This window comes from Dendrobates tinctorius, unplaced genomic scaffold (genome assembly GCF_039654945.1).
Source record: "Dendrobates tinctorius isolate UK_male_01 unplaced genomic scaffold, ASM3965494v1 ptg000086l, whole genome shotgun sequence".
In the NCBI taxonomy this organism is placed as follows: Eukaryota; Metazoa; Chordata; class Amphibia; order Anura; family Dendrobatidae; genus Dendrobates; species Dendrobates tinctorius.
This window is the reverse complement of record NW_027361754.1, coordinates 56,602,428-56,620,363: the sequence shown is the minus strand read 5'-3', so window position 1 is coordinate 56,620,363 and position 17,936 is coordinate 56,602,428. Positions and strand designations below refer to the sequence as shown.

Here is a 17,936-nt window from a genome sequence, read left to right as displayed (position 1 = left end):
TATATATAATGGATATCCTTGTCTATGACCAATAATAATAATAGTACCGATCCCTTCTCATATAGATGCCCTGATGGTGCTAACCGCAGGGCGGGTGAACAAATAAAGGGTTAATTAAGTGTAAGCTGGAGGAGAACCCTGGACGTCCCTTGAGCCCCGACGCGCGTTTCGCACTGCTTCTTCTGGAGGCGTGTCAGGGCAGGGGGCATAACCCGGTTTAAATACCTGACCTATCGTCACCATTGGTCAGTGATAATGTGTCATCTGCGTTGAATAATAGTGAAGCGCCATGCATCCTAGAAGGTCCTGTATGTTACTATATATGTGGAGGCATAGAGCGGCGCATACCCGGGTCACATGAGACCCGCCATCCAATCAGGGGAATAGTGGGCGGTCACGTTATGCGGAAACGACAGGTCCTGTAAGGGACGTGTAGAGACCGTAACCGCGGCAGACCACGGAGTAAACCCCGGCGGCTCTGTATACTGGTATGCGCTCAGCCTTAGAACAAGTTAAACTACTAATTAGCAAGCAGCAATGAACAAATCACTTGCTAAAAAAACTAAATCACATGGACATGAAAAAGAAATAGGCACCAATATATAAGTGTATAATATAATATCAGGCAGCTCACCCCGCCTTGGGAACTTAATTTGGTCCTCAGATCCCTATGTAAAGATCCATATGTCCCTAGTGAGGAGATGCCTATCTCGACTCTCACTAGGAAGACTGCATTTCTTGTAGCCATCACCACGGCTAAGAGAGTTGATGAGATCCAGGCCCTGTCCACCAGAGACCCATATCTCCAAATCAGAGAAGACAGTTTAATCCTGAGACTAGTCCCGACATTTATACCGAAGGTAGCCTCTAGTCAAAATTTAAACCAGGAGATGGTGTTACCATCCTTCTGTGACAGCCCTCACAATGAGGAGGAACAGTCTCTGGATGTGAGACATGCCGTTATAGACTATCTAGAGGCCACTAACAGTTGGCGTATCGACCCTAACCTATTTATCCTTTTTCGGGGAAAAAATAAGGGGGAAAAAAAGCCTCGAAGGCCATATGCACACGTTGCGTATTGTGCTGCGGATCCGCAGCGTTTTTGGCCCTGAGGGGTGTACAGTACCACTATAGGCAATGGAAAATGAAAAACGCAGTGCACACGCTGCGGATTTGCTGTGGTTTTAAATCCGCAGCATGTCAATTCTTTGTGCGGAATCCGCAACGGTTTTACACCTACTCCATTGTCCAGGTGTCAAACCGCAGGCTAATCCGCATGTATAACGCAGGTCTTTTGACCTGTGGATTTACCTGCAGATTTTTCCAAATCCGCGTGGAAAAATCCGCAGCAGAATCCACAACGTGTGCACACACCCTAAGGCATCCATCGCAAGACGGATTACTTCCGTAATCTCAAACGCCTACCAATCTGAAGGCGCTAACCCGCCAGCCTAAGAGCCCACCCTACCAGGGTGGTATCTGCCTCTTGGGCCAAGCGAGCAGGCGCCTTGGTTGAGCGAATCTGTAGGGCAGCAACCTGGGCCAGACTTGACACATTCTGCAAGCACTACAAGCTTGACGTGCTATCTGGTCAACAGACTACATATGGGAGAAAGGGCAGCACGGTGGCTCAGTGGTTAGAGTCCTGGGTTCGAGTCCCACCAAGGACAACATCTGCAAGGAGTTTGTATGTTCTCCCCGTGTTTGCGTGGGTTTCCTCCCACACTCCAAAAAACATACTGATAGGGAATTTAGATTGTGAGCCCCATCAGGGACAGTGATGAAAATATGTGCAAACTGTAAAGCGCTGTGGAATAAAAAAAATTCTTCAGGCGGTAATCCCACCCTGAGGAGGTGCTTTGGTACTCAACATGGTGCTGTCAGGTGGACGTCCTGGAAAATAGGTATTAGACCTACTGGTAATTATGTTTCCAGGAGTCCATCCTGACAGCACAGGTAGTTCACTCCCTGTTCATGTTATGTCATATGCTGTAATATTATTGTCATTAAAGTGTTATTTGCATTATCCACGCTGTGGTACTCGTTAAATCACTGAGGGAAGAGGGGTAGGACGGGACCTGGTAACCTCTCATGTGCTTTCCTGTCCCTGTAAGGAGGAGGACGACGTCCTCCATGGTGCTGTCAGGATGGACTCCTGGAAACATAATTACCGGTAGGTCTAATATCTATTTTTCAGACTGTAAGATTGTTTCCACAGTCAGTTTCTGGCAGCGCTTTGGACGCAGCACGTGTCCGCTCCGTCCGAAGCGCTGCCGGTTTTTGAACGTCGGTTATTCCCCATGTGTTCATTGAACCGTGCAGAATCACAGCGTCCTATACATTGTATGGGTGACTTTATCTTGCGGAGATGGAGCGTCTCCGCAAGATAGACATGCTGCAGTCTGGAAAGACGCGCCGCATGTCTGGTTACGCAGGGAAACCGGAGGCATCCCTGCACTTATAGTGGAGATGGGATTTCATTAAATCACATCCACTATGCTTTAACATCTGGGCGCCGCGGGTTGGACACTTATGGTGTACACAGCTTCCAACCCGCTGCGTTTACTGACCGTGGAAACATACCCTTATATCAGCGGTCTCAAACTCGGCAGAGTAAATGGGCCGCACATAAAAAAAAAATTGAGCTGGGGGGCCGCATTCCTTTCAAACTTTACACCCCGTACACGCGCAGCTCCGCTCCGTACACCTCGAACACGCGCAGCTCCGCTCCGTACACCTCGAACACACGCGGCTCCGCTCCGTACACCTCGAACACACGCGGCTCCGCTCCGTACACCTCGAACACACGCGGCTCCGCTCCGTACACCTCGAACACACGCGGCTCCGCTCCGTACACCTCGAACACACGCGGCTCCGCTCCGTACACCTCGAACACACGCGGCTCCGCTCCGTACACCTCGAACACACGCGGCTCCGCTCCGTACACCTCGAACACACGCGCCTCCGCTCCGTACACCTCGAACACACGCGCCTCCGCTCCGTACACCTCGAACACACGCGGCTCCGCTCCGTACACCTCGAACACACGCGGCTCCGCTCCGTACACCTCGAACACACGCGGCTCCGCTCCGTACACCTCGAACACACGCGGCTCCGCTCCGTACACCTCGAACACACGCGGCTCCGCTCCGTACACCTCGAACACACGCGGCTCCGCTCCGTACACCTCGAACACACGCGGCTCCGCTCCGTACACCTCGTAAACCCCTCCTCACCCCACGCATAAACTTACCTTCCTCCAGTACCATGACAACCAGCACACAGACAGCACGGTCCATCCTGCACACACTGAGGCATCTGATCATGTGACCCCTGACTCCTCCCCCTCCCGTGACCTCATCACAGGTCCTGTGCAGTGTGTGCACACAGAACAGCCAATGCCATCGCCGATCCTGAATGCGTGCCTTCCCCCTGCCTCAGGGAGTGAGACATGTGGTGCACCGCGGGCCGCAGATGCCTGCCTCAGGGCATGCGGCCCGCGGGCCGCGTGTTTGAGACTCCTGCCTTAGATGCTCTTTTTTCCCAAAAATTTTGGGGGAACATGGAGGTGCGTCTTATAGTCGGAATATACTTACAGATACTTTGGTGGCAGCAGGAGTGGGACGATTCTGCGGCGGTCCCGGTCCAACGCTGCCGGGCGATCACCCTCCCTTCCCATGCTGGTGCGGCAGGTTCGACTGTGATGCAGGGCGGGGGGCTGCGCAGGCATTTTGTGAAAGCCCGGAGGACACGCATATCCATTGCTGCGATGCGGTGGCCTCCGGGAAAATGTCCGCCTGGGTCGGCGCATGCTCAGATTAAGATCTCTGCAACGAGATTTTGTCTTCCAAGGTCTCAATCTGAGCATGTGCCATCCCCGGCGGCCATTTTCCCGGAGTAGAGGCCACCGCATCGGAGCAATGGCTATGATGGGCCTCCGGGCTTTCACAAGATGCTGGCAGAGTACCCCGCACCACAGAGAACCACCGCCGAACCTGCCACATAAGCCTCTGGGATGGGATTTCCTGGAGGCCACCGCATCGCAGCAATGGATATGCGGGGCCTCTGGGCTTTCACAAGATGCCAGCGGAGCCCCGAGAACCACCGCCAAACCTGTTGCATCAGCCTGGGATGGGATTTCCCAGAGGCAACTGCACCTGCCGCACCAGCCTGGGATGGGAGTCATATCGCCGGACCACCGAACACTCCCTGTGACCCCGCTCCACCAGCACTGCTGATACTAAAATCTCCCCCCCCGGTAAGCTGAATTCGGACTGTAAGACGGACACCCATTTGACAGATTAATTTTTTTCCCATATTTTCCTTCTGAAAATTTGGGGTGCGTCTTATAGTCTGAAAAAAAATACGTTGTGTGTGTGTGTGTGTGTGTGTATATACATGAAGGCTGTGTGCAATGATAGCGTAGAGACTCGGGGAAATAGATACACTAAAACTGCAACTGACTCTGCCAGTTTGTGTACAGACTAGAGATCCTGATACACACACACACACACACACACACACACACACACACACACACACACACACACACACACACACACACACACACACACTCGCCAGTGGTTCCTGCTTCAGTAGAGAGAGCCCTAACCACAGACTAGACAATGACAACTCTGACCTGAAAGGCCGTTATGCATGTCACATTCCTCCTAGAGATTCGGAGGGCAGAGCAGAGTGCAAATTATATACAGAAGGGAACGTGTGCTGAAATAGAAAAAGATTCCCAAGTGAGTAAAGAAAGCCACAGAATATAAAATAGAGCATTAAGTAGTATGTACTGTTAGAGAATATGCCGCCTACTTCCTGAAAAAAAGAGCAGAAGATAAATGCAAGGTAAAGAACATAAACAGCAGAGGGATAAACCCTAGCTGGCCTTTCTTTGGATTAAACTACAGCACTATTGCTGGACATCCCAATGAGACTATCACCAGCAGGAAATACCAGCAGGGGAAAGGATATAAAGCCGCACCCAAAAGGTGGTAGGGCAGACAAATGAGTAAATGAAATCACCTGTTACCCTATAAAGACTGAAGCAAGGATAACAGAAACTAAACATCGGAGAAGCAGACTATAAAGCACAGGCTTCAAGGGTTCGAACCCAGACACATGACAGTGTGCACATCTGCATCGTTGACAGATTCCCTCATTTGATGGGAAGAACAGTGCCGCATACAGTGGTGTTCTACTATCACATCAGATGACACAATGGATCCCTTTGGACCTTTTTTTTTTTTTTTTTTTAAGTAAAAAATACCAGTGGCATTTGTAGGACATGTCGGTGATCTGACTGCTCGAGAAAAAGAAAAAATAAAACATTTTTATTTTCACACCTGCCTAAAACTTTGCATAGTACTGTATATGAGTAATATTTTTATACATTTTTACACACAGAACGGTGCAACACTTTTAGGCAGATGTGAAAAAAAAATGCTGCAAAGTAGTAAAATATGAGTGCTTAAACTAATAAAACTTCTATTTTTTTATTTTAATCTATGTCAATTGCAAAAGTGAATGAACGAGTACTTGGAAATCTAGCCCTTAGGATATGAGGGCATGACTTTTTTTTCTTTTGAAGCTGTCAAAAATTTTGAATTTTCTAATGGAAACTGCTTTGGGGAAAAGCTCCCAAGTCTGTGTGCACACGGTATCTTCTTCAAGGCTGATACCGCCTGAAAAAGCATTGCATGAACGCCCCATAAAATGAACGCAATGCATAGCAATGTCAAAATGACGCAAACTTGCTCCAGAAGACTCCTCCAAAAACATGGGTTGCATGTTGCCAAGGAGGTTTACATGGCGCTGGAAAAACACCGCTAGGTAATATGTAAAATGACTTATTCATGTTAAATTTTTTTCTTTTGCAAAAAAAAAAATTAACACGTATTCGTTTTGTTTTGGCTGGGTAATAGTTGATGCCTCTTTTCATTTCTGCTTGCAGGCATTATGTGGTCCATGGACCTGAGATGACACCTTATGAAGGTAAGTCGCCAATAACGGCATTTGAGGTATCTATTCCTACCACACTATTGTTACGGTTACAAAACGGTTATCACTAAAAGGGAAGAAAATGGGGGTGATGCGCTCCTGATTGACCGTTTGTGCAAGCAGCGGGGCTCCATGTACTCTCCGATGTTGCAGAAGGTAGCCGGAGCCAGCAATCTGGCCAACTTCAGAGCAGCGCTTATAAGTTCTGCAGCAAAGAGCTCGTAAGCACTCTGCTTCTTGCCTTGGAGACCGGCCACTTTTAATAGCCTGCAGTGGAAGCCGGTAAATGTAAAGGTATTTGCACACACTGCCTTTTTCAGATGGATTTTACCTGTAGTCCGCCTGATAACGCACCGCAAAAATTGTATATAATGCACAGCATTGTGAAAACAACACAGCTGTGCACACGTTCAGTCTTTTGTCACTTCTTTTAATCGCTTCAGGGTCCAGAAATAATGAAGCGGGTAAAAGAAGTAGCATGTTCATTCTTTGGGTGGCTTCATTTGGAAGCCTCCTGATCTTTTATAGTTGAAAGTATAGGTAAAAAAAAAAGATGTTACTAAGCCACTTCAGGGAAAAGACCATTGGCGGAATTAAGATTAAGACGCCTTGTGCACATACCCCTCATTGAGAGATGAGCGTGTTCATAATGAGACATAAATTGCAAAGCTGCTTGGTTTTTACAAGCACTTTGTAATTTTACTCATCAAAGGACTTGGGAATAACCCATTGATAGCGGCGTCACAGACATATCAAAGTTTTCAGTCTCTGAAACTTTTTAGTTCCCCCCCCCCCCAAATTTGTCTGCATTGAAAGTTTTACCTATAGCCCGCCCATAGATTGCTATGTTAGGACAAACCAGCGTATATCTGAGAACTTCACTTGGGTGAGATCTTACTAATTGTAGCTGTAAACTTGTCTTATCTCTTGCAGGTGGCTACTACCATGGAAAGCTAATATTCCCCAGAGAATTCCCATTCAAGCCTCCCAGTATTTATATGATTACTCCAAATGGCCGGTTTAAATGTAACACACGGTAAGTTTAGTTTGCTGGACTATGTCTGCGATTTGGATTTTTTTTTGTCTTTATTTAAAAAAAAAAAAAAGTTCTGAATAAATAATCATTATTCTTATAAATCCTCCCGGTAGACTCTGCCTTTCAATCACAGACTTCCACCCCGACACTTGGAATCCTGCATGGTCGGTATCCACAATCCTCACAGGACTCCTCAGCTTCATGGTGGAGAAAGGTCCCACACTCGGCAGCATCGAGACCTCAGACTTCACAGTATGTGACACCATCATTGCGTTATTTGTATCTGCTTACCACAGGCATATCCCATTGGGCATTGTGGGTGATATGCTGAGATAACATGCATTAAAGGGAATCTGTCAGCTGGTGTATGCTCTGCAATCCAAGAGGTTTCTGCTATGTAATCCGAGAGAATCATGATGTAAGGGCTGAGAGCCTGATTCCAGTGACGTCACTTACCATGCTGATTGCTGCAGTTTAGATAAAAGCTGCTTATAAGTGGTATGGAAGAGATAACAAAGCAGGACTAGAATGCACAAAACAACTAGTCTTGTAATGATAATCTCCTGCTGATAATACACTGATTTTATTGAGACACCAAAAAGCAGCCGAGAAAGTGACAGCTCTCTGGAGTCTGAGTCTCTGACCCTATGTCATGCTGCTCTGATTAATCCCTTCACGTCATATGACGTACAGTTACGTCACATGTCATGTCCCTGCCTTTGATGTGGATTCTCAACCCCGAGGCCTCTAACAGCCATGTTAGTTCAAATCGCTCCTCTTTTTGCCTCATTAAAAATAAAACCATTAAAAAAAATAAAAAAAAATAAAGTTAAAATATCAAAAGGGGGGTGGGGCGTTAAAACAACATTGCAATAAGAAGCACTGAAAATATTATATCTACCTCAAAATGGTAAAAAACGTCAGCTCACAGTGCAAAAAAAAAAAAGCCCTCATACTGCGCCATGTCCCGAGAATTGAAAACGTTACAAGTCTCAGAAAATGACGACAAATGCAACTTGTTCTTACAAATTTCCAATTTTTTTTTTGCCACTTCAATATAAAAAAAACCCAAAACAACCTATAAATGTTTGGTATCTGCATAATCGTACTGACCTGGAGAATCCTATTACCAGGTCATTTTTATGGTATAGTGAACATGGTAAATAAAAACCCAAGAAACCGTTGTGGAATTGCACTTTTTTTGCAAGTTCGCTGCACTTGAAATTTTTTTTCTGCTTTCCAGTGCATCTCATGATAAAATGAATGGTGCTATTAATAAGTACAACTCGAACTATGGGAACGAAAATGGGATAAACTTCCCCCAGAAAATGGCCTAGTCATGAAAGTGAAAAACTGCAAAAACCTGCTGACAGATTCCTTTTTTTATTAACTTCTTCTTTTTTTTTCTTTCTTTTGCAGAAGCGTCAACTCGCAGCACAAAGTTTAGCATTTAACTTAAAGGATAAAGTTTTCTGTGAGCTTTTCCCAGAAGTAGTAGAGGTAAAGTCCTCTCCCCTCCAGGCATAAAGGGACAATTTTCTTGTGTCAGAATAAAAATTTATATTTTTATGTTAAGGGTGAATTCACACGAAGCAGATTTTATTGTAGAGCGTTCTGCAGTTTTCCTATCCCGACTTTTTCAGGTGGATTCCTCTTTTAAATGTGCTCTGTAAACTTAGAAAATTAACTTAATGTACAGCAATGGAAAACAACTTGCCGTGCACGTGTTCTGTTTTTTTTTTTTTTTTTAACTTTGGTTAACCACTTCAGGGTTAAGATTATTTATTTTTATTTAAAAAAAAAAAAAAAAAAAAAAAGCTTGTGGCAAAAATTTGACATAAATGGCAAAGAAGATGCTTCAGGAAAAAATGTCCAACAATTTCCTGTAGATTCTTCCTCCTCAAAAACTATGCAAGTCTGGAAGATGTCATGTGCACATATCCAAAATACTGTATGTACTCGAGTATAAGCTGACCTGAGTATAGGCTGAGGCACCTAATTTTGCCACGAAAAACTGGGAAAACTTATTGACTCAAGTATAAGCTGGGTATGCGTGGCCCCCCTCATCCCTATCCTGGCATGCGTGCGTGGCCGCCCCCCCCCTCATCCCGGCGTGCGTGGCCGCCCCCCCCCCCCCCCCCTCATCCCTATCCTGGCGTGCGTGGCCGTCCCCCCCCCCCCCCCCCCCATCCCTATCCTGGCGTGCGTGGCCCCCCCCCCCCATCCCTATCCTGGCGTGCGTGGCCCCCCCCCCCATCCCTATCCTGGCGTGCGTGGCCCCCCCCCCCATCCCTATCCTGGCGTGCGTGGGCCCCCCCCCCCATCCCTATCCTGGCGTGCGTGGCCCCCCCCCCCTCATCCCTATCCTGGCGTGCGTGGCCCCCCCCTCATCCCTATCCTGGCGTGCGTGGCCCCCCCCCTCATCCCTATCCTGGCGTGCGTGCCCCCCCCCCCCCCCCTCATCCCTATCCTGGCGTGCGTGCCCCCCCCCCCTCGTCCCTATCCTGGCGTGCGTGGCCCCCCCCCCTCGTCCCTATCGTGGCATGCGTGGCCCCCCTCGTCCCTATCGTGGCATGCACGGTCGGCTCATCCCAAACCAAAAAAAGCAAGAATATTTGTCAAACCAATAAACAGTGATATGAAAATTTTGACCCATGTATCACGAAAAAAGACACACAAATTTTACACCTCCTTGTTCGATTAAAAAAAAAAAAAAAAAAAAAAGTGCTTCATCAGGAGTGGGGGTCTTCCCCCCCCTTCACCCCATTTTTTTTTTTCTTTTAATCTTATTTTGTATTTTTTTGTATTTTTTTTTATAGGAAATAAAGGAAAAGCAACGAGAGCAAGAAGAGTTAAACAACCGGCCACAAACACTTCCTCTCCCCGACGTAGTGCCGGATACAGAAGCTCACATTGGTCAGAACGGTGCTGCACTTTTGAATGGTCATGTCCCCCTTGCAGCAGCAAATCACCCAGGTCTACAACAGCCAAACCGCAACCATGGACTTTTGGGGGGCGCGTTGGCCAATGTCTTTGTCATAGTGGGTTTTGCTGCCTTTGCCTACACAGTCAAGTATGTACTGAGAAGCATAGCTCAGGAATGACGGGCTTGCCGAGTACGCCAATAAAAATCGGAGACCAAACTAGCGCTAGTCTGAGAGAGCGAACTGTACTGCTGGGAGGAGTTGGACTTGCTGGGCACTACGCTCGGGTTACTACTTTTCGTGCTACAGTTGTGCAAAGTGATATATCGTTGGCTCATGGGTTTAAGATTATAATTTTTTAGAACATGAGATGAGTGGTTGCGTGTTTTCCATGGCAGCAAACTCTGGTAGAGAACCTGTCGACTGCATTCTCCTACCAGGCATTTTCATTTTCTATCATCCAATTTAGTGAATAGAAAATTGGTGACCTAGAGGGGGAAGACTTTTTTTTTTTTTTTTATGGGCCAGGAAGGAAGACCTTATTCCCTTGACGATGGGGTCCACCTGCTTGCACCTCTTCCACTTTACAGATTCTGAAGGATTGTCCACTTTTTCCGGACAGCAATGATTATGTTCTAGTGTCTAATGTTCACGTCTTTATCGTCACACTTTTTCTTTTTCCCTCTTTTTATGTTGCTGTATATTTTAGGAATGACACTGAGGTGTATTTTATGATGAACGCTGAAATGATTATATCAGTTAATTTATATCCTAATAAAAATGGGTAACAACCTTTTTTTATTAGATCATGGTGACCATACCCAGAACTATGGCTGCTACTTCTGTCAACTCTGGTCTTTCCCGAGTGATCCAATGGGCTTAGTATGTAGAAACTGATGTAGAATGATCCTTGGAATCCTGAAACGTCTCAATATTCTACCCCTAGAATAGTAAGTGTGGATAGGAGGAGGCACAGTCCGGTTTGAAGATGGTAAGTTGGTTGACAATAGTTTTTATCATGATTGGCTCCCACAGAAAGTGGAAACCATTTGGCCACTATGAAGAAAGTTGGCCGTTGACAAAATCCAAGATGACTTATCTTAGAACTTCAAACAAATAAAGCAGCACTCTGTACAGAGTGCTGCTTTATTTATTTGTTTGATTATATATGAGTTGGCTACTCTTAGTAAGTACCTGTTCAGACCTAATTTGTGTTTGGATGTGACGGTCAGTCTTTTGATCTTTGTTATCTTAGAACTTGGCATTGTGGCGTTCCTCAGATATTCATCAGGGAAATGCATTGCTATTACCTCTAAACTCTAACAGTGTCACTGTTTAGGGACCTTCCCTATTTACACCAAAATTGCTGTCTCCATACATTTCCAAGAGGAGTAACAAAGGGACAGCAAGCAGTTCTAAGATAAGTTGCGGGCACTCTCTGTTTGCAGGAAAAAATGCTGTCTGTTACTTCATACGTTTCCAGGAGTAACAGAGGAACATCACAGCACACAGTTCTAAGAGAAGTTGCTCCAGAATTGTTTTCATGGCGGGTAAACAGGTATTTACTAAAATACTTGCTTTTTTATAGCAGAGAGGAGGCACAAGTGACATAAATGGCACAAGATGTATAGGCGACACAACTTGTTTTATAAATGACACTAAAGATGGACGAGGCAAATCAGGAACCTTAAAGTAATTGATTTCTAATCGGAGCTTAATGGATTATGGTATATACTTAAAATGTGCAAGCGATCGCCATGGTTTGGTTATGACGTCTTTACATTTTTGTATATTCGCTGTGTTGGCAAATGTACTGAGTTTTATAAACTTAATTTCTTCTGCAGTTCAATCTCTCCTTGTGGTACAGTGTGTCTCACATTTGGGTAGTGCAAAGGAGCATTGATTATTCTAATATTTATGCCGGTACACGGACAAGCCAAGATGTGATACATTTTTTGGTGCTTCTTTCTTTAGCACGCCTTAACGACTGGTGGGATGTCAGCAGTAAAGAGCACCGTTCGTTAACTTTGGCCTTATCAACTGTACATTCGTGCACATACAGCTCTGGCAAAATTTAATAGACCACTGCACAGTTTTAGAAGAATCAGCTCTACATGTCTGACAGCCATTCCATTCCAGTGTCAGTTGAATTCCAACCAGAGTACACCTCATTCTACTTAATGTGCTTCTGATTAGGTGATCACCTGAACCAAATCTTATTTAACGAAGGAAAGTATTTAAAAAAAAAAAAACCCTGCTGTGGTGTTCACAATCCTCTTACAATACGACAAGCTGTATGGCAAAACAAGTGCTAGTAATATCCCAAAAGTAATAGGAATGAAAAAATAACTTTTAACCGTGCCAAAGGAGTTGAAAAGAAAAGTCTTGAGTGATGAAAAGAAGGGCTCAATTCTGGCTTTACTGGCAGAGAGGGATACAGTGAGCGTCATGTTGCCTCCATCCTTAAGATTTCTAAGACGGTAGTCCATTACAACAAGGTCAAGAACCAGTTATTGGGGACAACAAAGCCACAGACCGGCAGAGGGCGAGAACAACTTTCCACTGACCGGGATGACCGTCATCTTAGTCGAATGTCACTTGGCAATCACAGGATGACATCAAGTGACCTACAAAAGGAATGGTAAATGGCAGCTGAGGTGACGTGCACGGCAAGAACAGTTCGTAACAGACTCCTAGAGGCAGGGCTCAAGTCATGTAAAGGTAGAAAAAAGCCTTTCATCAATGAGAGAAGCAATGGAGAGACAGGCTGAAGTTTGCCAAAGACCATAAGGATTGGACCATGGGGGACTGGAGTAAGGTAATCTTCTGAGTCTTAATTTTCAGCTTTGCCCAACACCTGGTCGTCTAATGATTAGACGGAGACCTGCAGAGGCGTACAAGCCATAGTGTCTTGCACCCACTGAAATTTGGTGGAGGATCGGTGATGATCTGGGGATGCTTCAGCAAGGCTGGAATTGGGCAGGTTAATCTTTGTGAAGGACGTATGAATCTAGCCGCATACAAGGTTATCCTGGAAAAACAGTTTATTCCTTCTGCGCAGGCAATGTTCCCCAACTCTGAGGACTGTTTTTTCCAGCAGGACAATGTGCCATGCCACACAGGTCAATCAATGTGTGGATGAAGGACCACCACATCAAATCCCTGTCATGGGCAGCCCAATCTCCAGACCTGAACTCCATTTGAATAACTCTGGAATGTAATCAAGAGGAAGATGGATAGTCACAAGCCATCAAAGAACTGCTTAAACTTTTGTACCAGGAGTGGCCTAAGATCACCCAAAAGCAGTGGTGGAAAGCATGCCAAGATGCATGAAAGCTGTGATTAACAATCATGGTTATTCCACAAAATATTGATTTCTGAACTCTTCCTGAGTTAAAACATTAGTATTGTTTCTAAATGATTATGAACTTGTTTTCTTAGCATTATTTGAGGTCTGCAAGCACTGCATTTTTTTTTTTGTTCTTTTGACCGTTTCTCATTTTCTGATAAATACAAATTTTGGTGCTTGGAAGACATGTCAGTAGTTTATAGAATAAAAGAGGAATTTACATTTTACTCAAAAGTATACCTGTAAAGAGAAAAATCAGACAAACTGAAAATTTTGCAGTGGTCTCTTAATTTTTGCCAGAGCTGTACAGTGAGGGAAATAAGTATTTGATCCCTTGCTGATTCTGTAAGTTTGCCTACTGACAAAGACATGAACAATCTATAATTTTAAGGGTAGGTTAAAGGGAACCTGTCATCCCCTGCAGGCGTTTTTAAGTAAAAGAGCCACTTTGTGCTCTTTTAACCGTGCTGCAGCTAATGCTGCATTCTGTCAAGGTGGCTCTTTTATTTAGCGTCCCTTCCACTGCCAAAATAATCGTTTTTAAAATTGGTCAGGCATACCTGATATTTGTCAGGGGGGCAGGGCTTTCCCTCCTGGACACAGACGCCTCACATACATCAGTCATGTCCAGCTTTTGAATTTGGCGCCGCCTCCTCAGCATTCATTTCTTTTTCTCATACCTGCTGCAGCTGCACCGCTGCCCTGCTTAGCTCCGGCCCTACTGGTCACATGGTGCTGACGTCATCACAGGTCCTGCTGGCACCCACTGCTCTGCTGAGCTCCGCCCCTACTGGTCACATGGTATGACATCATCACAGGCCCTGCTGGCATCACTGCTTGCTGAGCTCCGCCCCTACTGGTCACATGGTGCGATGTCGTCACAGGTCCTGCTGCACCACTGACGTATGTGAGGCTGTGTGTCCAGGGGGAAAACCCTGCCCCCCTGACAAATATCAGGTATGTCTGACCAATTTTAAAAACGATTATTTTGGCGGTGGAAGGGACGCTAAATAAAAGAGCCACCTTGACAGAATGCAGCATTAGTGCTGCACAAGGTGGCTCTTTTACTTAAAAACGCCTGCGGGGGGTGACAGGTTCCCTTTAATTTTAACAATGAGAGAATTTCAAAAATAAAATACAGAAAATCCCATTGTATAAATTATATAAATGTATTTGCATTTTGCAGTGAGAAATAACTTTGCCAGAGGGATCAAACGACTTAAAATTTCCCCCACTGTAATAGCAGGACTCTACATATTACTTTTTTTTTTTTTTTTAACTCTGTGAGTAAGGATACATTAGGCACCAGTCCTTTTGGTGCCCTCTGTTAATAGTCTTAGGCTGGTTTGACATTTGCGTCTGTACGCAGCGTTTCATCCGCATGCGTCCTGCGTACATATCTTTAACATGGTGTATGCAGGGACATGCGTATGCATGCATCGTTTCGCGGTGTGTGGCGGGGTGCAGCTAACATGCATTTTTTTTGAGGCGTCAAATATGCGTGGCCATACTCTTGCGGATGGAGTGCGTCAAAACAACGCATTACGGTCTATGGGAACGCATAGGTACGCAAGGTCTTTTGTATGCTTGCATTTGCGTACGCATGCATATTTCTGATTAAACATGTCCAGGAACTGATTTAAGCCACAAAGCTGTATAAAGAGAGGGTGTGGGCACTGGAAGTTCAGTACTCTCCAGACTCTGGAAGTGATTAGAAGCCATTGCATCTTCTTTGAAGACTCTGAATTATCAAAATGTGAGTATACAAACTGTCTGCCTGTCTGTTTTTCTCCCTGCAGTCTGTAATCACTTCTGTCTCTCTTGCAGCATTCAAGAAAAACACCAAAAAAGACTAAGTCAGATAAAAACCATTAGCAGTAAGCAAAGATATTTACCTGCCCAGGCCACAGAACAAATGCACTACCAAGGTGCAGCGGACCCATTAAGATGGCACAGGTGCAAAAATACCTGATGAGGCAGCCAGCTTGGTATAATAATGCACAAAAAATGAAATCTGTACGTGGCTGTGTTCACACAGGAAATGCAAAGCATCCGGCTGAACCTATTAATAATGCCCATACTATTGGATCAGGCGGGCCAGCCAGTGATAAAAAATGCCTACTGTGAACAGAGGCCACAGTTTACAGAGCCACCTGGGCCCAGATGCATCCTAAATAAATACACAGTGCAAAAAACACATAGCAATATATGTGAGGTATTAGTTAATATTATGGCCACAATACATAAGCTCGCAACCTTCGTCAAAGGTCCCCACTATTGCGAGTCCCTACTCTACAAGAAAACCACCAAAAAAGACTTAAGTCAGATAAAAACCATTAGCAGGCAGGCATATCTCCTGCAGCATTCCTCATGTCATCCAGTGCAGAGCAGACCTCAGAGTGGACAGGAGACTGAAGTGAGTACATTTGCTACTGATTGGTAAGTATTGACTGTCAATATGACACGTCGTAAAATCATGTATTTCTCGTTCGCCTTATTGGGGGACACAGAGACCATGGGTGTATGCTGCTGCCACTAGGAGGCTGACACTATGCACAAAAAAAGGTTAGCTCCTCCGCAGTGTACACCCCACCGACCGGCAGGGAATTCCTCAGTTTAGCTTAGTGTCAGTAGGAGGTGGACACGGGTCTTTCATTAGACCCATATCTACCTCAGCGTGCGTCGTTCCTTTTCAGGTTTCCGGAGGGATACAGTGTGAAGAGTCACAACTACTCCCACAAAGAGACTGAGTACGGTGTGTACTGCCACCCCGTATCCTCATAGGTCTCGACGGCAGGACCAAAAGCTCAGCACGGATGCGTGCCAGCGATCCAGATGGTCCTCGCCCCCCGTCTTCCACCCACTCGCCCACCAGAGCCTGTCGGTCTGGATGAGACGCGGACACTACAGAAGACAGACAGCGTGGGATATTGAGGTCTCGTTCTTTTTCCGTACCTCGACGATATTCTGATCAAAGCTTCCTCCTTTCAACAGGCTCGCCTAAGTTTGACGATCGTCCTAGACACCCTTTCCAAATTCGGGTGGATCGTCAACAGGAAAAAGTCTTGTCTGGTTCCTTCTCAACGTCTTGTGTTTCTAGGCCTACTGTTCGACACGCGTCGGTCAAGGGTCTTTCTCCCACGAGAAAAAATTCTTTCCCTGCAGCAGGATGTACGATCGCTGCAGACCACACGATTTCCGTCCCTCCGAACAGCTATGAGGGTCCTGGGAAAGATGGTGGCAGCGACAGAGGCAGTTCCCTTTGCCCAATTTCACGCCAGACCTCTCCAGCACGCCATTCTGTCGAGGTGGAACAGGTCGGCTCTGTCCCTGGATCGCCCTGTGCGCCTTTCATGCCGGGTCAAGCGGTCACTCAACTGGTGGTTGACGTCACCTCTTATCCACTTGGGTCGGTCTTTTCTTCCCATTCACTGGCAGATTGTAACAACGGATGCCAGCCTCCTCGGCTGGGGTGCAGTGTTCCGCCATCACACTGTTCAGGGTCGTTGGTCGACTCAGGAATCAGCCCTGCCGATCAACGTCCTAGAGATACGAGCGATCCATCTGGCTCTCGTCCACTGGGAAGGGCTCCTCAGGGGCCTGCCGGTCCGGATTCAGACAGACAATGCCACAGCGGTGGCATATGTCAACCGCCAAGGAGGGACACGGAGTGTCTCAGCCCTGGCAGAAGTGTCCAAGATCCTTCAGTGGGCAGAGATTTCGGTACTGACAATCTCCGCGGTACACATTCCCGGCGTAGACAACTGGGCTGCCGACTTTCTCAGCCGCGAGGGTCTCGCGGCAGGAGAGTGGTCCCTACATCCGGAGGTCTTTCTTCAGCTCTGCAGTCGTTGGGGAACCCCGGACGTAGATCTGTTAGCTTCTCGCCTCAACAGGAAGGTTCCACAGTTTGTATCCAGAGCTCGAGATCCTCTCGCAGTGGGCGCCGACGCTCTGGTCATTCCTTGGTCAAAGTTCGAGCTCCCCTACCTGTTTCCTCCCCTGCCTCTTCTTCCCAAGCTGTTGAAGAAGATCAAAGCAGAAGGAATTCCAGTCATTCTCATCGCCCCGAATTGGCCCAGAAGGTCTTGGTTCGCGGACATTGTCAACCTTCTCGCGGACGCCCCCTGGAAGCTTCCAGACAGGGCAGATCTGCTGTCTCAAGGTCCGATTTGCCACCCCAATTCTCGGTCGCTCAATTTAACGGCGTGGCTGTTGAGACCGAGGTTTTGAAACGAGCAGGATTCTCCGGTCGAGTAATTCATACCATGATCCGAGTCAGGAAGCCATCATCTCTCCGCCCTCTTTTCTTCTGAAGGTGGTGTCCTTTCACCTCAATGAGGATATTGTTCTGCCATCCTTCTGTCCGAGTCCAACTCACCCTCGGGAGCGGTCCCTGAACAAGCTGGATCTGGTCAGGGCGATGAGAGTGTCTGTCTAGGACGTCTTCCTTGCGAGAGACAGACTCTCTTTTCGTCATTCCAGATGGGGCGCGGAAAGGTCACCCAGCTTCCAAAGCTACTATTGCTCGCTGGATCAGATCGGCAATTTTGGAGGCCTACCGGGTTAAGCATCGAGTGGCCCCTCCGGGGATCAGAGCACACTCTACCCGGGCAGTGGG

The 17,936-nt window shown here is 46.5% G+C and overlaps 1 protein-coding gene across 2 annotated transcripts in view; it reads left to right on the top strand.

Moving 5' to 3' along the window:
- Window positions 1-10,770, top strand: part of UBE2J2 (ubiquitin conjugating enzyme E2 J2) — a 28,214-nt gene extending 17,444 nt beyond the window's left edge. For both annotated transcript variants that reach the window (XM_073585425.1, XM_073585426.1), the window contains exons 3-7: window positions 5,960-6,000; window positions 6,940-7,042; window positions 7,156-7,294; window positions 8,462-8,542; window positions 9,862-10,770. In XM_073585425.1, coding sequence (XP_073441526.1) covers window positions 5,960-6,000; window positions 6,940-7,042; window positions 7,156-7,294; window positions 8,462-8,542; window positions 9,862-10,146 — 649 coding nt within the window. In that variant the 3' untranslated portion in view covers window positions 10,147-10,770. The remainder of the gene's footprint in view (window positions 1-5,959; window positions 6,001-6,939; window positions 7,043-7,155; window positions 7,295-8,461; window positions 8,543-9,861) is intronic.
- The last annotated feature ends 7,166 nt before the right edge of the window (window positions 10,771-17,936 follow it).